Consider the following 21,124-nt stretch of genomic DNA (forward strand, 5'->3'; position numbering starts at 1 on the left):
ATGCTTGGTTTTGAGGGCATAGAAAGACATTAGCGCCCTCATGGAGTTCAGTCTGGTGGAGGAAACCAATGATAATAATAATGACGGGTTAACGACAACAGAGCCTTGAAAGATATCTCCAGGGAATAAGGAAGAGCATTCCAAAGTATTTTGCCAAATGGCAAAAACCGCAGTTACTTTTGCACCAACCTTAATGCAAATAAAAGCATGTACACAAACAAGATACTCGAGGAAGAATACAGCTGACACACAGAAACGGATCGTTATCTTGTGGCTTTCCTGCAGCCTCGTTCCTTTCAGTCACATAACACCCCAAATCTGTGGACGGTTAATGAGAGCTAGTATCACCCAGAGTCACGGCTGTTGCCTCGGACGACTTTAGATACAGCCCGCCAGCGGGAGAAACTGGAGGGAATCCGCCATACACAAGAACCAAGAAGGGCTACGTGACAGGCGCTACCCCGCAGCTCTCAGCCGCCCGCACTCCCAGCCCCGGGCTTCCGGCCAATCTCAGTTCCTAGATCTTCCCAGGCTCCGCCCGCCGTCGAGCGGTCTGAAAGTTTTAAGGAAGGGGAAGTGTTGCAAGCCTATCGATATCTCTGGAATAGACTGCACTACCCTGCGTCGCCGCCGACAAACTCCCGCAGACTTCTCTGTAGATCACTGAGCGATACTTTCGGCAGCACCTCCTTGATTCTCAGTTTTGCTGGAGGCCGCAACTAGGCCCGCGCCGCCACCATGGTACGTTGAATCCCGATCTCTGGAAGGTTTAGGGCAGAGCTCTGGTGACTGGGGGATGACGAGCCACCTCTCCTGTCATCCTTAGCGCCGCCCGGGGCCACGAGGTATGGGAGCCTCGGCAGACGGCCGAGCTCCGGCAGTGATTCAGCATCTCCGGCCTGGCCGGGCTAGGGATTGTCGGTAGCCAGTGCGGCCTTTCCACTGCTTTCGCTTCCCTGGGAGCCTCCGACACTTCCTCCTCGGTCAGCTAGATGAGTTCGCCCCTCAGGTTCCTTCAGTGGAGTAGATTCTGAGCGGTCCAGAATAGCTCCTAGTGCTGTGTATGGGAGAGGAGAAGACAGAGACTTGACTTGGAGGCCTACCTGTACCACCAGTGCGGACTTGACCCCCAGGTTTGTGTTCCTGGACCGCGTCCGTTTTCCTGGTGGGTCCGTCTGATTTATCTCTCGCCTAGACTTCGATTAGAAGAGGCCCTTTTCAATCATTTTGTCCAGTCACCTAGTTACAGATGAGTAAGCCGAGGCTGAGAGGGGAAGTGATGGAATCAGGGTTACAACATAGGGTTCTGGGTTTCCAGTGCTGTCTGCCATTCTAGCACTCAATCTCACTCCCATGATTATTCTCCCCAGTACTGCTAGACTTGTTATAATAGTCATAATAGTCGTAATGGTTCTATCGCTGCAGCTATTTGTGTCCACCTCTAACTTTGTGAGGACATTTTTGTTCATTCGATATGAATATACAGACAGCACTTGTACAGGCATAACTACAGTGAACATTCGAAAATAAGTCATACATGTCCCTAATCATAAAAACAGAAAGGGACGTTTAGATAAAGAGCTGTGGGAGTATATGTTAGGGGGATTTGGGAAGAAACGGAGAAGACTTCAAGAAATCGACATTTAAGCTAACTTAAAGAAAAGGAAGACTTTTAACCATTTATTAGGGCCCAATAAAAGGGAGCAGCGTAAGCAAAAATAGGCAAGAAAGTTGATTGTGAACTTTAGTAATTGAGCCTAAAGGGGTTGCTATGGAGGGTGTTAGAATAAGAGTTTGGAAAAATAGGACCCATTTAGATCTGCTTCTCTCTCTCCCACCGGTTTATGGTAAATGTAGAATTGGTTTACATCTGAGTACAGTAGTAATCTTCCAGTAAGACTGCATGAACAGAGTGCCTTAACATTGAATGGAAACACAAGCATATTTCTTAATGAATGTTAAGAGTTGGGATTTGAAATGTTCTTCTACTAACAGGTCTTTTTTTCTTTTACTTTTAGTTTCGAAATCAGTATGACAATGATGTCACTGTTTGGAGCCCTCAGGTAAAATAATGTTTTTAAACCGTTTCTGTGAAGTGGCTTTTTGTGGCTGCAATATATTTAGAAACTTGTGAGAGCGTAGGCTTGGGGAAAATGGAATATAATTATTTTAGACGTTCTTGGAAGTTGCATTTATAATTAAAATAGGTTTCCTGATGGACCTAGAGGACATTATGTTAAGTGAAATAAGCCAGAAACAGAAAGAAAAATATTTCATGCTCTCACTTAATATGTGGAATCTTTTGTTTAAAAGGGCAAATATAGAGAGATAGAGAGTAAAACAGTGGTTACCAGGGTAGGGGGTGGCAGTGGGGAGGAAAAAAGAGGAGATACAAAGTAGCAAATATGTAGGTTGAGCAAGTGGAAAGATCTAATGTACAACATGAAGACTACAGTTAATAATGCAGGTAGTGTTTTGTATTCAGGATTTTTGTTAAATGAGTAGTTTATAGCCCTTGCCACAGCAGAGGAAAATGGGTAACTATGTGAGACAACGGATGTGTTCATTCTGCGATAGTGACCCTACTATATATGTGTATCTTATAACATCGTGTTGCATACGTTAAATATATACAAGAAAATTTATTTTAAAAGAAGCTTTCAGCCGGGCGCAGTGGCTCATGCCTGTAATCCCAGCACTTTGGGAGGCCAAGGAAGGTAGATTGCTTGAGTCTTGGAGTTCAAGACCACCCTGAACAACATGAAACTCGGACTCTACAAGAAATACAAAAATTAGCTGTGCGTGGTGGTGCTTGCCTATAGACCCAGCTACTGGGGACGGTGAGGTGAGAGGATTGCTTGAGCCTAGGAGGCAGCGGTTGTACTGAGCTGAAGATTGTGCCACTGCACTCCAGCCTGGGTGACAGAGTGAGAACCTGTCTCAAAAAAAAAAAAAAGTCTCTTGATTAAAAAAAAATCAGTTGAGATTTAACTGTTCTCACCTGATATTTGAAAACTCTAATTTTTAATTTATAAAAGATCTTCTAAGATGTGTGTTTTTTGTTTTTTTTTTTTCTTTAGGGCAGGATTCATCAAATTGAATATGCAATGGAAGCTGTTAAACAAGGTTCAGCCACAGTTGGTCTGAAATCAAAAACTCATGCGGTGTTGGTTGCATTGAAAGTAAGTAAAGTAATAAATATGTCTTCCTCTGTAGAAAACTATTAATGTAAATTTCACCATAGGCAATAAGGTTGTAAACTTATTTTTACATTTGTCTTTTTTTTTTTTTTTTAATCTTATAATGTCTCTATTTAGAGGGCACAATCAGAGCTTGCAGCTCATCAGAAAAAAATTCTCCATGTTGACAACCATATTGGTATCTCAATTGCGGGGCTTACTGCTGATGCTAGACTGTTATGGTAAGTATAATCATGAAAAATAAACATCCTTTTTGATTCATAATTGATGAGTTTTCTCAAAAAGATCCAGATAAGGTATTTTAGGAAGTTGTCTGCCAGAATGCTTGTAAATTAAGATTATGAGTACCTTGGTGGGTTTGAGTTTGTTATTAAATTTTCCATTTTTTGATTCCAGTAGGAGTAACTAATAAGATTAAACATTAGCACTTTTTAGAAGTCACTGAGTAATGTGATGTTTGTTAATACAATGTATATTGTTTGAGACCCCGTTATGTCTAAGAAGAAGGTGATACTTTTGTCTGGTTTCTAAGGACAAGCTGAACCATACTTGTTTTCTTTGTGCTTGTTTTCTTCAATACGTCTGTATTTATTAGACATTTCTTTTTTGCAATGCTCAATACTGGATACTGCAGGGTATACATAAGTGACTCAGACGTGGATCTTAAGGGAACTTGAAGGCAAGTTTATCTATAAACTCAAATGTAGTTTATCTGTAATATAACAGAAAAATTTCTGTGAGAGTCTAGAAGAGACAGATTATGGTTAAAAGGCAATACGTAAATGAAGAGATAGGGCTTTGAAATTGCACATATTGAGTTCTCACCTTCACCACTTAGTATCTGAGATTGGGCTAAATACCTAGACACTGAATTTTTTCCAGTGTTTTCTTTATCAAGGCTATTTTTAAATATTATTTATTTTTTTTTTTGAGATGGAGTCTCACTCTCACCCAGGCTGGAGTGCAGTGGCATGATCTCAGCTCACTGCAACCTCTACCTCCCAGGTTCAAGCGAGTCTCCTGCCTCAGCCTCCTGAGTAGCTGGGATTACAGGCGCCCGCCACCACGCCTGGCTAATTTTTGTATTTTTAGTAGAGACGGGGTTTTGCCATGTTGGCCAGGCTAGTCTTGAACTCCTGACCTCAGGTAATCTGCCCACCTCAGCCTCCCAAAGTGCTGGGATTATAGGTGTGAGCCACCGCACCCAGCCTATTTTTAAATATTTTAAATTGCCTACCATAAACCACTAACACAGAGCCTTTCAGGTATTATGTGAGTATGTTTGTTGTGGATGGCAGATAGTTAGCTAAAACTAATCTCGTAAATTTGTGATTTGATTAGGAAAGAAAGAATATAAATTATAAGGGTGGGCCTGGCACAGTGGCTCCTACCTATAATCCTAGCTCTTTGAGAAGCTTAAGGTCAAGAATTTGAGACCAGGGTAACATAGTGAATCCCCATCTCTACAAAAAATTTTAAAACTTAGCTGGGTGTGGTGGCATACACCTGTTGTCCTAGCTACTCAAAAGGCTGAGGTGGGAGGATTGCTTGAGCCTACGATTTCAAGGTTGCAGTGAGCTATGATAGTGCCACCGTACGCTAGCCTAGGCGACAGAGTGAGACCCTATTCTTTTTTTTTTTGAGACAGAGTCTCCCGCTGTCGCCCAGGCTGGAGTGCAGTGGTATGATCTTGGCTCACTGCAACCTCCGCCTCCAGAGTTCAAGCAATTCTTCTGCCTCAGCCTCCCGAGTAGCTGGGACTACAAGCATGTGCCACCACACCCAGCTAATTTTTGCATTTTTAGTAGAGACGAGGTTTCACCATATTGGCCAGGCTGGTCTAGAGCTCCTGACCTCGTGATCCACCTGCCTCGGCCTCCCAAAGTGCTGGGATTACAGGCGTGAGCCACAGCACCCAGCCGAGTGAGACCCTATTCTTAAAACAACAGCAGCAGCAAAAACAGTGTAAATAGTAATGCTATGGTTTAAGAATTTCAGGCTGAGCGCGGTGTCTCATGCCTGTAATCCCAGCACTCTGGGAGGCTGAGGCAGGTGGATCACCTGAGGTCCAGAGTTCAAGACCAGCCTGGCCAACATGGTGAAACCCTGTCTCTACTAAAAATAAAAAAATTAGCTGAGCATGGTGGCAGGCACCTGTAATCCCAGCTACTTGGGAGGCTGAGGCAAGAGAATCGCTTGAACCCAGGAGGCAGAGGTTGCAGTGAGCTGAGATCATGCCATTGCACTCCAGCCTGGGTGACAAGAGCGAAACTCAGTATTAAAAAAAAAAAAAATTTCAAGTTACTCAGCCAGTCCCTTGCTCTAAGTCAGCAATATAATGACAGCCTTAAGGGTTTCCACCTACTCTTCAAAATGGAAAATGTATTACATTATCAAACATTTTATTTAACCCAATCTATAAAATATTGCCATGCCAACACATAATCAATATAAAAACTTTATTAATGAGTTATTGCACGTTTTTAGGTACTAAGTCTTTGAAATTTGGTATGTTATTTTGTACTTGGTGTACATCTTAATTCAGTCTAGCTACTTTTCAAGAGCTCCATAGCCACATGTGATTATTGCCTGCCATATTGGGCAGTATACTTCTAGGCAGCATTGGGAAATGGACTTAAATATAAGTACTGAACAAATAGCTTGGTTCCTGTAGTCAACCATGTGATGATCAGATGTGACATACGCATATACTGGACAAAGCAACATTGAAAGAAAGGAGCATATCCATTTCTTGTTGATCTTATTTATAGGCATAAATTCTCTTCTCCCCAATGTTAACCTTGCTTGAATTTCATCAGAGTTAACAGTGAGACTCAGCGGCTAGTGTCCAGTATCTCCTCTAGAGTGCTTCTTATGAATAGAAGTAACAGTGGCAGGAACACGTAAAGATGCCCTCCGCTGTAGTTTCCATTTCTTATAGTTGCTCTTTTCGGGAAATGTTAGTCTGCTTTCAAGAAAAAAGGACAGAGTAGATCATCTTTTTGCTGGTTCAAGATCTAGAATTAAGACAAGCTTGGGGACAGTGGGAAGGATAAGAGAAGAGAGGTTGCTCTTTTTCTTTTGTTCAGCCTTCTCTTCTCTGTTCTATAAGTGCTCTAATACAAAGATTTTCTAGAGCTAAAAAATGTCTCAGTCTTTTTTAAAAACCTTATGTGGCTCCAGAGTTTAGCACAAAAACACACCCTTGCAGGCATGTCTTTCTTACCTTCTGTTTTTCTTATATGGATGTGATCCATGTAAACGCTTGGAAGAATTCGAAGTGAAATCAAACAATTTAGATTGGAATAGTTGTCTATAATTTGAAATTACTAAACTTTTTTTGTTTCTTTTTTAGTAATTTTATGCGTCAGGAGTGTTTGGATTCCAGATTTGTATTCGATAGACCACTGCCTGTGTCTCGTCTTGTATCTCTAATTGGAAGCAGTATCCTTTTTATGTTAGCATTTATGGATATGAACTTTGAAGGGTTTTGATACTTGTGTTAATTATTAGGAATATAATAATAACATGACATAGGAAAGATTGTGAAAACTTTAAAACAACAAATTGGATTGCTCTTTCATTAGCCTTTATAAGGAATTTATATTTGCTAGACATAAATAAGCCCAACTTCAGGAAAATCATCTAAGCATCTTTTTAGAGGGGATTTAAAGTTTCTTAATGGTTCTAGATGTCCCAAGAAATCCTAGACTCCTTGTATCCAAAACAAATCAGGTTTTACATGGGAAGAAATTATTTTGCTGGCACTCTTTCTTAGGTTCTGTAGAAAGTCAAACATTTTATATTAGGCCAAAGAAATAGTGTCCTGTTGCATTATTTCTCTGGTGGATTATGCAATAATTAAATAATAAGCCAGAGACCTTTGTTAATAATGTATAATTTGAAAATAAAGACAGTACTTCATTCCTTGTTAAAACAAGCTCTTTAACCAGTCTAAGAGACCCAGATACCAACACAACGATATGGCCGGAGACCATATGGTGTTGGGCTGCTTATTGCTGGTTATGATGTAAGTTCATTGAATATTGTTATATGTTAATGATTTTTTTAATTAACTAGAAATTTTTATAATTTTTAGTTCAACCAAAGTAAATAATTATGTGGTGTATTTATTTCTATTTGTAGGACATGGGCCCTCACATTTTCCAAACCTGTCCATCTGCTAACTATTTTGACTGCAGAGCCATGTCCATTGGAGCCCGTTCCCAATCAGCTCGTACTTACTTGGAGAGACATATGTCTGAATTTATGGAGTGTAAGTGACAGCCTTGCTTTTTTTTTTTTTTTTTTTTTTTCCTCTTCCAGTCTATATAGTAAATAAACATAGTATCCTAAATGCATAAAACTGTAAGTCTTATAGAAAGAATTTTTTTTTAAAAAATTAAGCCCATGAAGAGTTTATTGTTTCTGTCACATATACTAATTTTAACTTCTGGTTACCACAGTAATTTCAAGCACGAGTAGAACTTTTTCAAAATATAAATGTGTTCCCAACCTTGAAAATTCTTTATTCATTTGGTCAAAAGTGTGCCCTGTGGAGTGGAGAGTGGAGAACCACTGTACTACCTGCCAGTTGTAAGCTCTGTTCACTTTTAGTTTTCTGTTAGTCTTTTGTTATTTTAAGCCACACAGACATTTCTGCATTAGTAGTCCATAAACAAGAAATAAAAAGGCAGTGTAGTTGAGGGAGAAGAAGGTAAAAGAGGTAAGATGTTATGACAGGACAGGTTTTCAAGTGCTTTGCTTTGCATTGGAAGGAGGGTATCGGGTTTTACATTTCTCTTTGTCATCTTATCTGTTTTCTGGTGATGAAGCATTCTTTGGAGGAAATATTTGGGGTTTAGTGAATGCAGAGAAAAATAGTTTAATTGACATTACTCAAAGCAAACTGTTGTAGGATGACAATAGGTTTAACTTTGGGAAAAGAGGATTCCTTGGACAAATAAGCTTGGTAAATGCTGGCTTAAAGTTTAACATTTTAAATTATGGTAAATGGATTGGGGTCCCCACGGTTACCCCTAAATTTGGAGATATGCTAGGACTTAAAGCACACAGCATATAGTTGTACTCCCAGGCAAGACTTTTAACAATAAAATAACAATACATAGGTGGATCATTAAGGAAAAATACAGTCCAGAGGAATCTATGTGCAGGCTTCCTTATGCTCTTTCCTTCCCATAAGGAGTCACAGAGTACACTTGCAGCAATATGTATGTGATGTTTCTGCCCAGGGAAGCTCATTAGAAACTCAGTGACCAAAGTTTGGTTCAGAACTGCTCGTATCAGCACCCTCTGCCTAGCACGTTTCAATCTGGATAGGAAATTCCTAAAGATTGCAATAAATCTATAGATAATTTTGGGGAGTACTGCTACTTTGATGATACAAAGCATCTGATCTATGAACATGGAATATCTTCATTTATTTAGGTATTTAATTCGTTTTTTTGTTTTTTTTTTTTTCCCTGAGACGGAGTTTCACTCTTTTTGCCCAGGTGGGAGTGCAATGGCGTGATCTTGGCTCATTGCAACCTCTGCCTCCCAGGTTCAAGCAATTCTCCTGCCTCAGCCTCCTGAGTAGCTGGGATTGCAGGCATGTGCCACCACGCCTGGCTAATTTTGTATTTTTAGTAGAGACGGGGTTTCTCCATGTTGGTCAGGCTGGTCTCAAACTCCCGACCTCAGGTGATCCGCCCAACTGGGCCTCCCAAAGTGCTGGGATTACAGGCATGAGCCACCGCGCCCAGCCAGGTATTTAATTCTTTCACTGAGGTTTTGTAGTTTTCAGTGTACAAATCATATTTGTCTTAAAGTATTTTATTATTTTTGGTGCTGTTGTGAACAGAATTGTTTTCTTAATTTCATTGCATATTATTCATTGCAACTACATAGAAATATAGTTGATTTTTGTATATCAATCTTATATCCTGCAATCTTGCTGAACTTGTTTATTAGTTCTAGTCATTTTTTTATAGATTCCTGAGATCGTGTCATCTGGGAATAGAGATAGTTTTACTTTCTCCTTTCTAATTGCCCTGGCTGGAACCTCTGGTACAATGATGAATAGAAGTTGCATGAACAAACCTTCTTTTTTTTTGTTCCTCAACTTAAGGGAAAAGGTTTTAGTCATTCACTGCTAAGAATGATGTTACCTGTCAGCTTTTAGTAGATGCCCTCTATCAGACTGAAGAGGTTCCTTTCAATTACTAGTTTGTTTTGTGTTTTTATTATGCAAAAATTTTAGATTTTATCACGTGCTTTTTATGCAACTCTTGAGGTGGTTATGCAGGTTTTCTCCCTTCCTTCAGTGTAACTGAAAGTTACACTGACTTTCAGTTGTTAAACTAACTTATTCTTGGGATAAATCTCGCTTGTATATGGTATATAATTTTTTTAATGTGTTGCCAGGTTCCGTTTGTAGTTTTTGTTGAGGGTTTTGTTTTGTTTTTGCATCTATATTGGGTCTGTAGTTTTATTTTCTTGTGATGTCTTTATTCTTGGTATCAGTAATACTGGCCACATAGAATAAGTTGGAGATTCCTTTTTACAATGAGCAAATATAAGGACTGGGATTCTACAGAACACATTCTACAAAACTTGGAGTTGTATAATTTATAGTCGGGATTTTGATTTGACCTAGCAAAAGAGAAGATCAAAATTGTAACAAAAATCATGAGTCCTCTCATTAAATAAAATAAGAATCAGCAATGTCATAGAATGCTATTAAAAGATTATATGACTAGCATTAAACTTGGCTGTTTTTACTGTGATTAGTATGTAACTAAAAACCACAATTTGAGACTGTAGATTTGATAAATAACAGAAGCCTAGCATAACAATGAAATTAAGAAATAATTGTTAATTTATTACATATAGGCAATTTAAATGAACTAGTTAAACATGGTCTGCGTGCCTTAAGAGAGACACTTCCTGCAGAACAGGACCTGACTACAAAGGTAAGTATTGTCTTTTCCAATTGTAGATATTCACGTTACAGTTTAAACCTTTATTGCATAAATGTAATGGAGTATATATACAACACTCTTTAATTTGGGATATGATTGTCTTGGCAGATTCTTTCCCTTTAAGCTATTTGCTAAGTAATCCAATTTTATTTTTTAAACATTTCTTTTTGGTACAAAGCAGTAAAACCAGTAAATCTCATGCAACATGTCCTTCATTATTTTCAGCAGATTGGCATATCTTGGTATTATTTAGTTAACAAAAATATATATATATTGAGCACCTACCATGTGCAGGCACTTTCTAGGCATTAAAAATATAATAAACACAACAAATACCTTTTTCTTCATGGAACGTACATCCTAGTAGGGAAAGATAGACAGTATACACATAAGTACATTATATAGTATATTAGAAGAAGATAAATGCTATGTAAAAAATAAAAAAGCGTTAAAAGGAGAAAGAATGACCAATTGGATATAGGTAAGTGTAATTTAAAATAGGTGGTCGAGGATATTCTCACCAAGAAAATGAAATTTGAGGAAAAGATATAAAGAAGGTAAGTGAGTATGAGCTATGCAGATCTAGAGCAAAATTATCCTAGGAAATACAAATGCAAAGGCCCTAGTATTTAAGGCAAGGAGGCCAGTAGTGTTGGGGTCAATCATCAAGAAGAGGAAAAGGGAAGAAATCAGAGAGGTAATGGAGGTCCCATAAGCCATTGTGGGTACTCTGCATTTTACTCTTGGTGGGCTGTTAAGAGTTTGAGCAGAGGAATACCATGATTTGGTTTAGGTTTTAAAACAGTCACTCTGGTTGGCATTTTAACAACAGATTGAGGCTGGGCACAGTGGCTCATGCCTGTAATCCCAGCACTTTGGGAGGCCGAGGTGGGTGGATCACGAGGTCAGGAGATCAAGACCATCCTGGCTAACACGGTGAAACCCCGTCTCTACTAAAAATACAAAAATTAGCCAGGCTTGGTGGCAGGCGCCTGTAGTCCCAGCTACTCGGGAGGCTGAGGCAGGAGAATGGCGTGAACCTGGGAGGTGGAGCTTGCAGTGAGCTGAGATTGTGCCACTGCACTCCAGCCTGTCCAGCCTGGGCGACAGAGCGAGACGCCATCTCAAAAAAAAAAAAAAAAAAAAAAAACAGATTGTGGGCCAGGCGTAGTGGCTCATGCCTGTAATCCCAACACTTTGGGAGGCTGAGGTGGGTGGATCACTTGAGGTCAGGAGTTCGAGACCAGCCTGGCCAACAAGATGAAACCCTGTCTCTATTAAAAATACAAAAACTAGCTGGGCGTGGCGGTGCATGCACTCCAGCCTGAGTGACAAAGCAAAACTCCATCTCAAAAAAAAAAAACCAGATTGTAGGGGTAGATAGATAGTGGGGCTATGGGTAGAAATAGTTTTAAGGCTATTCAGGTAATTCATGTGAGAGATGATAGTGATTGGAGCAGAGTGACAGAGTTAAAGATGAAGAGTAGTGGTTCAATTTTGGATATTTTTTGAAATTACAGCCAAAAAAGTTTGCTAATAGATTTGTTATAGGGTGTGAGGGGGAATGTCTCCAAGGTTTTGGGCCTAATTAATTAGAATGAAAGATTTATGATTTACTGAGGTGAAGAAGATAGTGGGAGGAACAGGTTTTAGAGTAGGCGTTGGGGAGGAAGGTCAGGCAGTCAGTTGTGGACATGGAAAATTTGAAATGCCTTTTTGTCTAATTGACGGTACAGAGTAAGCAGTTATAAGCAACATGTGGAGTTCCATGGAGAGTGGTCCAACCTACATTTCAAATTTTTGAAGTCTTTATAAAGAAATGGCATTTAGAGTCTGGACTGGAAGAGATTCCTAAAGGAATTGAATAGTTAGACAAGCATTGTGAGGACTGGACCAAGAACACTAACCTTTAGCAACTGGGAGATGAGTAGGTGTTGGCAAAAAAGACTGAGAGAGGTGGTCAAAGAAGTAGGAGGAAAACTTGGAAAATGAGGCATCTTTGGAGGCAAATGAATAAACTTTCAAGGAGGAGGGGCAGTGAAGTTGTCACTGAGGACCTGACAAGACAGCCTTAATGGAATAATAAGGCAAAAACCTGATAGTGGAATCAGGAGAGAATGGGAGACGAGGAAGTGGAGATAGCTTTTTGGAGGATATTTCTGTTGACAGTCACTCTGTCACTCTGCTCCAATCACTATCATCTCTCACATGAATTACCTGAATAGCCTGAAAACTATTTCTACCCATAGCCCCACTATCTATTTACCCCTACAATCTGGTTTTTTGTTTGTTTGTTTGTTTGTTTGTTTTTTTGAGATGGAGTGGTGACTGGAAGAGGAGAGAAATAAATTGTTTTGTTTTTTAAGATGGAAGAAATTACATCACATTTGCTGCATGATTGTGAGAGTAATCCAAGTAAATTTAGAGAAGCATTTATGAGGAAAAGTAATGGGAAAATTGTTAGAACAATGTCCTTTAATAGTACATAGGTGGAAGGGTTGGCCTTAGGAAGTTTTAATGGGAAAGGAGAGAATCTAGGGACATAGGTACAGGAAAGAGTGGATACAGTGGGAACTTGTGAAAGTTCTCTTCTAAATTGCTTCTGTTTTCGCAGTAATATAGGAACAAGGTTTTCAGCTTCAAAGAGCTTGGAGAATGTTAGAAGTGTCTAAAAGAAGGGGAGCATGAATGATGTAGAAATGGGTATGGTGGGATCCAGGAACCACTAAGGCCTACTTGAAGTTAATGATCATTAATAAAGTGAGATTAGTCAGTTTTATAAAGCCATTTTGTTATAGTGATTGGATAATTATTGTTTAATATCAATGTGAAGACTTTATAGCCTGCATTATCTTTTTTAAAAAAATGTTTCTAGATAACATAGATCTTTGGAGTTACTCATGATAATCAAAAGTTAGTATTAATATTAAATCTGCAAATGACAAGGGTCCGCTAGTTTCCTTCTTTTTTCCCCTACACATAAGTGGTTTTTAAGGTTTTATTCAAATGCTATATAAATTCTTATTCTGCTTTTTTCACCCAATATTTTATCGTATGTATTTTTTCATCCAAATTCTCTTATTTTACTTTTACCATATTTTACCCTTCAGAATGTTTCCATTGGAATTGTTGGTAAAGACTTGGAGTTTACAATCTATGATGATGATGATGTGTCTCCATTCCTGGAAGGTCTTGAAGAAAGACCACAGAGAAAGGCACAGGTATATAATCATAACACAAGAGGCTTTAGTTCTATTGTAAGCTGCTGTTCTTACCACAACTGTGTCTGTAAATTTTCCATTTTGTCTTAAATATTGAAATGGGCCCATAGTTCAAATGGCAACAGGAAAATTAAGAACTGAGTAAAGTTAAATATTGAAAGGGCAGTGATCTCCATAAACACAAAAAGGGGGCCAAGTACGGTGGCTCATGCCTGTAATCCCAGCACTTTGGGAGGCCAAGGCGGGTGAATTACGAGGTCAAGAGATGGAGACCATCCTGGCCAACATGGTGAAACCCCGTCTCTACTAAAAATACAAAAATTAGCCGGGCGTCATGGCATGCACCTGTAGTCCCAGCTACTCAGGAGGGGAGGCAGGAGAATCGCTTGAACCTGGGAGGCAGAGGTTGCAGTGAGCTGAGATCCTACCACTGCCCTCCAGCCTGGGTGACAGAGTGAGACTCTGTCTCAAAAAAAAAAAAAACACACACACACACAACAAGGGAGAAGTGTTGATTATTTGGTTATCTATTGCTAGGTAATAAGCTACCCCAAAACTTAGGGGCTAGAACAACAAACACTACCTCTCACAATTTTGCAGCTGACTGGCGCTCAGCTACATGGTTCTTTGCTGGTCTCACCTGGGATCTCTCAAACATTGCAGTCATTTGTGGGGTGCAACTGGAACACCCAAGATAACTTCAGTCACATGTCTTCTTTACTCACACCTTTTAGGTGTCTTAGAGGAGCATCTAGAAGGCAGAGACCTCTGCTAGGATGACTGAGCCTGTGTCCATGTAGTTTCAGGGCCGCTTCTTCAGCAGGGTCTCTCTAGCATATTGGCAACTCACGGCTTGCAAAAGTCAAAAGTGAAAGCCACCAGGCATTCTTAAGGCTGAGATGCAGGACTGGCACAACATCACTTCTACACATTCTGTTGATTAAAGTGAGTCACTGGCCTGGCCCAGATTCTGTTTGAGCAGAGACGGGGAGAAATGCTCATTGGGCGCCAGCTTTGGACGCTAAGATGGCTCTTCATAAAGAGAAAAGCATCAAGAAGTGAATCTCAGGTTAAATATGGGTCTTTTTGCTAGATGTTTAGAATATACATTTGCTATTTATAGATGCTTATTTGATAGCAGTGTAATTGAAAGTAAAAAAGAATCTAGTATGGAAATTTCTACAGCATGAGTTTTTTGAACTTGGAAAGGATATTGTTGGTACTATTTGGGGGATCAAGATTTGCAATATTTAAACTGTTTTTGGTAAAAACTAGCACTGTTGGGAAGGATGCTGTGGAATACCACAAACTAGTTTGGCAAAGGGGAAAAGAATGTCTAAAAAGTGCTGATTGTATTTTAAGCATAGTAGTGATAATACAAGGAAAGCTTTTACTCCTGAGCAATGCAAAGTATGATAAAATGGTGGAATTGTTCAGTGATATTTAGGTTTTCAGAAATGTGAAATTATATATACAGTTATCCTCGAACAGTGTGGGGTTTAGTAGTGCCAAACCCCAGCACGGTTGAAAATCCACATATAACTTTTGACTCCTAAAAATCTTCTGATAGCCTGCTGTTGACTGGAAGCCTTACCGATAACATAAACTGGCAATTAACACATAAATAGGCTAGTTTCTTTTTTGTTGTTTTCTGAGACAAGGTCTTGCCCTCTTGTCCAGGCTGGAGTGCAGTGGTGCCCTCATAGCTCACTGCAAGGTCGAACTCTTGGGCTCAAGCAATTCTCCTACCTTCCCCCACCCCACCAAGTAGCTGAAACTACAGGTGTGTGCCACCATGCCTAGCATATTTTTTTTCTTTTTAGTAGAGATGGGATCTCACTGTGTTGCCCAGGCCGGTTTCAAACTTCTGGGCTTAAGCAATCCTCCTCCTCAGCCTCCAGCGTATTGGGATTACAGGTGTGAACCGCTGCACCCGACCAAATAGACTAGTTTCTACATATATTTTATGCATTCGGCATACCTAACTTTTTCTTACTCTTTTCTTTAATATTTCTAGGCTACACAGTTGGTCTGCTAGTTTATATTTATTGGAAAAAACAAACAAAAGCTTCACCCTAAACAATGTTAGAGTAAAAGCAAACAAAAAGAAAAAGAAAAAAAAGTCTGCATATAAGTGGACCCTCACTGTTTAAACCTTTGTTGTTCAAGAGCCAACTGTATTTTTTTTAAATAAAAAATCTTTATTCACCTCAAATCATGAGCACTCAAGGAGAAAAAAAATTACTGCTCAGAAATATTAACAGGACAGTGAACTACAATTGAGTATTCAGAATATCTCTTTACCCCTTTTTCTCAATTTTTTATAATGTAATATTTGTGGTTAGATGTGTATATTGATCAACTGTTCATTTTACATATTTTCTTTTTTTCTTTCCCTGTTAAGCCTGCTCAACCTGCTGATGAACCTGCAGAAAAGGCTGATGAACCAATGGAACATTAAGTGATAAGCCAGTCTATATATGTATTATCAAATATGTAAGAATACAGGCACCACATACTGATGACAATAATCTATACTTTGAACCAAAAGTTGCAGAGTGGTGGAATGCTATGTTTTAGGAATCAGTCCAGATGTGAGTTTTTTCCAAGCAACCTCACTGAAACCTATATAATGGAATACATTTTTCTTTGAAAGGGTCTGTATAATCATTTTCTAGAAAGTATGGGTATCTATACTAATGTTTTTATATGAAGAACATAGGTGTCTTTGTGGTTTTAAAGACAACTGTGAAATAAAATTGTTTCACCGCCTGGTATATTGGGTTTTTGTTTTTTTAAGTAGCTACAACTCTATATAGTAGTCTGGGATTACAACTGGTCATTTGCCTAATTAAATTGCCTTATTTTTAGTGATGGAGAAAAATAATACCTCTTATCTGTCATAGCCTTATAACAATTCTCCAGTGTATGGACTAGCTGCATGAGAATCCATGGAGATTTGGTTTAGAATACAAATTTCAGGGTTCAACTGTGGTGATTTTCATTAAAACTTAAGAAACCACCACTTCCTGATATAAGCATCAGTTATCATATGAATGGTTTTCTTTCCAGCCAGCAAATGGCAGTAGTTGTAGCTCTGGTCTTTGAAGGGAACTTCTATAAAAACAACACATGGAAAATTGTAATCCCAAACCTTTTATCCTCTCCAGCCCCACTCCAGCATGATGTTTAGACTGCCTTCTGTTATTCCCATGAGTGGTATACTCAGGCATTGCAGAACCATTTTTATCTTAGACCATGTAAAATGAAATTAGAGGAAATCTGATTTTTTAAAAAAAACCATAATCCTGGCTGGGCGCGGTGGCTCATGCCTGTAATCCCAGTACTTTGGGAGGCTGAGGTGGGCGGGTCACTTGAGGTCAGGAGTTCCAGACCAGCCTGACCAACATGGAAAAACCTCATCTCTACTAAAAATACAAAACAATTAGCTGGGTGTGGTGGCACATGCATGTAATCCTAGCTACTAAGGAGGCTGGGGCAGGAGAATCGCTTGAACCCAGGAGGCAGAGGTTGCAGTGAGCCAAGATCGTGCCATTGCACTCTAGCCTGGGCAACAAGAGTGAAACTCCATCTCAAAAAAATTTTTAATTTAATTTAATTTTTAAAAACCATAATCCGGCCAGGCACGGTGGCTCACGCTTATAATCCCAGCACTTTGGGAGGCCGAGGCGGGCGGATCACGAGATCAGGAGATCGAGACCACAGTGAAACCCCGTCTCTACTGAAAATACAAAAAATTAGCCGGGCATGGTGGAGGGCACCTGTAATCCCAGCTACTCAGAGAGGCTGAGGTAGAATGGCGTGAACGCGGGAGGCGGAGCTTGCAGTGAGCCAAGATCGCGCCACTGCACTCCAGCCTGGGGCGAGACTCTGTCTCAAAAAAAAAAAAAAAACAAGACAAAAACCATAATCCAAAATTTGGCTGCTGCTATCTAGAGGAGTTATTTTATTTTCTGAAATAATACATCTTTCTGAAGAAAAATTCATTTATAGATAGTAACCCATTTTAGACATAATTCTAATTAGCTGCTATTGGCTTTGGGCAAGTTACTTAGCTCTTTTTTAAGGAAACCCTTTGGAGAATTATAGTGAGGATTAAAAGGGAGAATTTATGTGATAACACCTTTTAAACTCTAAAATTCATAGTTTATTTTTTCCCCCCAACTTTCCCAAATCTTCAAAAGCCTTAGTAGGTTTAAATCTCCCTGATTCCTTAGAGAATGGTAGAAGTAGCTCTGGGAGCCTTATTAAGGGAAAGATGTCTAAGTACTGGAATGTGAGAGATGTCAGTTTCTCCAGCAGTAGCCTCAGGAATCTACCATGTAAGCTTGGGAGTTAGACGCAAGTACCATGTGGCTATTTGACCTACAGTGGAGTTGCATCAAGCACATGTAACTTTCCACACACATACACACACACACACACACAAAATAGTGAACTCAGGAACTCCCACCTGCCTCTACACATGATGGGTATTTAGTCTGGGGAGGGAGCATAAGTGGGAAATATAATAATCTGCCCTTTGCTTAGGCAGATCTCTCTTCCACATGCATTCCATTGGGTGAGCCTCTGTCTTTGCTGAATCATTCTGCAGTTTAAAGATATTGTGGCTCATACCTGTAATCCCAGCACTTTGGGAGGCTGAGGTGGGTGGATCACCTGAGGTCAGGAGTTCGAGACCAGCCTGGGCGACATGGCAAAACCCTGTCTCTACTAAAAATACAAAAATTAGCTGGGCATGGTAGCACGCGCCTGTAGTCCCAGCTACTTGGGAGGCTGAGGCAGGAGAATCGCTTGAACCTGGGAGGCAGAGGTTGCAGTGAGCCGAGATCATGCCACTGCACTCCAGCCTGGCCAGGTGACAGAGCGAGACTCTGTCTCAAAAAATAAAAGCAAAGATATTGTATGTTTATCATTGTGGAACATGCACCTGTTCCACAAATGCAAACCACTAGTTGGCTTGTATTCAGCTAAAAAAATAAATATTCTGTATTATAATTTGGGAGCAATTTAAGTAATTTTTTCAATGTGATTTTTAGTCTTATGTACTGACTTTAGAACTTAAAGTCCTCCCCACTCCCAGTAATACTCAGCCCCACTGTATATACAGTTCATTGTGATGCCCTTTCATGTTTAGTCTGTTGTACTCACATATCCCATTTAGTCTGTTGAATAATTACAAACAGTAAAATCCTAATGATGTTTTAGACAGCCTGTCACTTTGATACAAAGATACTCAATTCACTTGGAATTTATTGAGCATGTATGTGTGCAGCTCTGAAGAACTGGCATGGAATAAAAGGCAGTGGCTGGGTGTGTTGGCTCACGCCTGTAATCTCAACACTTTGAGAGGCCGAGGTGGGAGGATTGCTTGAGTTCAGGAGTTCAAGAGCAGCCTGGGCAATATAGTGAGACCCCATCTCTACAAAAATTTTTAAAACTTAGCCTGGTGTGGTGGCACACACCTGTGGTCCCAGCTACTCAGGAGGCTGAGGTGGGAGAATCACTTGAGCCCAGAGTCGGAGGCTGCAATGAGCTATGATCATGCCGCTGTACTCCGGCCTGGGTGACAGAGTGAGACTCTTGTCTCAAAAAAATAAAAATAATAAAGTAGATGACAGGATTCAGGTCCTAGTTCTAACTCAGTGTTTGGCCATTACATGATTTGGGGCAAGTCCCTATTCTCTAGGCCTTGACTTTTTAGATACCACAATTTCTATGGTCCTTGATAAAATGACAAGGTCTTTGCTCTGCATTTATAATTTAAAAGGCATTCAAAATTATATAATTGCATCTTAGAGTAAAACAGCCCAAAACAAAGTATATTTTACAACAGATCGGGAAGAGTTAATGAGGCTAATATTAAGGTCCTTATACCCATTCAAAAAGCTTTGTACTTAAGAATATGGGAAAATATATGCACTGCCAACGACAATTGTAGGTTCAGATCTAACTAAAGTAATATGTAAAACATTACATTTTCTTGCCTTTTCATATTTAGTACTTAATGACTTGGGGTCATGAGAAACCTCAAAGTTATTCTGTAACACAATGAACCTCTGGGGCAAATGAAGTCTGTACGGTTTAAGTCCTACACCATGATGGCCCTAAACTGAGCTTTCTTACTGTAAGTCTAGTTTTTATACCTTTTTTGGCCTCATTTCTTGCTGACAGATTGTCACTTTTTGGTAAGTTAAGTAGGCTTGGAAACCAGATAACTGCATTTGTAAAACTTCCGTGTTAAAAACGAATACACAGAAAAGGAACAAACAGTTGTACACACACCTGGGATTGATCTCAAGGGAATTATGCTGAGTAAAAAAATCCAATCTCAAAAGATTACATTGTATAATTCCATTTATATAACATTGAGATGATAAAAATCATAGAGAATTATTAGTGGTTGCCACAGGTTAGTGTGGGAGGTGGCTATGGCTATCAAAGGACAGCATGAGAATCCTTGTGATAGAACTGTTCTATCTTGACTGTGTTGGTGATTACACACATATAAGCATGATAAAATTGTCTACAAGTAAATATAAAAACGAGTACATGTAAAACTAGCGAAGTCTGGACAAGATTGGGTGAATTATGTCTGTCAATTTCCTGAAATTGATATTGTACTATAACTGCAAGATGTTACCATTGGGAGAAACTGGGTAAAGAGTATATGGGATCTCTGTATTCGTGTCACTCTACCATTAAGATTAAATATTTTTTAAAAAAATGAATGCACAGAATCAGAGGGGCACTCTTAAAGTGCTGTCAACACATGGCCTTTGTAATACATTTTGGGTACTCAAAGAATTTGTAGATTGCTTGATGGTTCTAAAAAGAGAAAGCTCAAAAGAGCTAGATCCTACATAAATGAGGTACTATTGGTGTTCCATCTTCCTGAGATGAACCTGTTAATTAAGGCAGTTGCCGTCAGATCTCTTTTTATTTGCAATATTTTGCTTAAGTTTTAAGATATTTTGTTATTAATAATTGGCCATAAAACCTTTTTGTGGACAGAGGGAGGTGTAGGGGCGGGGCGTGCTATGGAATTTCAAATGGGCAAAACCGAAAGTACTATGGCTGATTGTAGCTGTTAACAATTAGGTCTTTGGAGATACGTAAAATGCTTTAAAACAGTGACTGTCTCCCTTTATGCATAAAATTCTTTTCTAATCTATTGGATGCCCAGAAAGGATCACGGAAAGAGGCCATTATTAAATAAAAAGCAGAAATTATACCAATGTGACTTTAGATTTACAAGTAACTCCAGCCCTACCTGCAGAGGCAGATTCAAACTACTAGCGATGTTAAGAACGGAAATGGATTTTAATCTAGTGATCATTAATAAAATAACTGAATTACCTTCCCAATAGTATTAGTTACTTTCCCAGTTTATTAGGGTGTGGGCAAGAAAAAGGATTCCTGGGTTTCCACTTTCCAGTCCAGAGCTATTTTTCACGGGAACAGAGCCCTGTAAAAGTTTCCCTCTCTCCAAGCACTTCCTCCCCTTGACTGTTCCTGAAGAAGGAACGATTTCCAGTTAGCGTTTAAATGAGCATAGTGCTTAACTCAGAGCTTGGCTTGCAGGGAAAACCAGAAAATACGTGGTTTCATTGCTCTGCGGCCTAATCAAACCCTGGACGAGAGAAGAGGAAGAAAATAGGATATACTTGCAGCGCGCAAGCGCTGCACAAAGAAAGCA

The 21,124-nt window shown here is 39.5% G+C and overlaps 1 protein-coding gene across 2 annotated transcripts; it reads left to right on the forward strand.

The window, feature by feature from the left end:
• Positions 1 to 500: 500 nt before the first annotated feature.
• PSMA1 (proteasome 20S subunit alpha 1) lies at positions 501 to 16,181 on the forward strand. Of its 2 annotated transcripts, XM_054441645.1 has the most exons (10): positions 501 to 741; positions 2,019 to 2,063; positions 3,081 to 3,182; positions 3,318 to 3,421; positions 6,556 to 6,644; positions 7,160 to 7,230; positions 7,347 to 7,476; positions 10,095 to 10,174; positions 13,294 to 13,404; positions 15,809 to 16,181. In XM_054441645.1, the coding sequence occupies exons 1-10, from the start codon at positions 739 to 741 to the stop codon at positions 15,863 to 15,865; spliced, it is 792 nt and encodes a 263-aa protein (XP_054297620.1). In that variant the 5' UTR covers positions 501 to 738; the 3' UTR covers positions 15,866 to 16,181. The 2 variants fall into 2 exon arrangements, with proteins under 2 accessions (XP_054297620.1, XP_063527205.1); XM_063671135.1 differs by lacking the exon at positions 13,294 to 13,404 and having other exon boundaries at positions 588 to 741.
• The last annotated feature ends 4,943 nt before the right edge of the window (positions 16,182 to 21,124 follow it).

This window comes from Pongo pygmaeus, chromosome 9, assembly GCF_028885625.2.
Source record: "Pongo pygmaeus isolate AG05252 chromosome 9, NHGRI_mPonPyg2-v2.0_pri, whole genome shotgun sequence".
NCBI classification, from domain to species: Eukaryota; Metazoa; Chordata; class Mammalia; order Primates; family Hominidae; genus Pongo; species Pongo pygmaeus.

Coding starts and splice junctions, on each gene's coding strand:
- PSMA1 (XM_054441645.1), top strand. Junction 3,183..3,317: donor CGGTGTTGGTTGCATTGAAA/GTAAGTAAAGTA, acceptor GTCTCTATTTAG/AGGGCACAATCAGAGCTTGC. Junction 6,645..7,159: donor TGTATCTCTAATTGGAAGCA/GTATCCTTTTTA, acceptor AACCAGTCTAAG/AGACCCAGATACCAACACAA.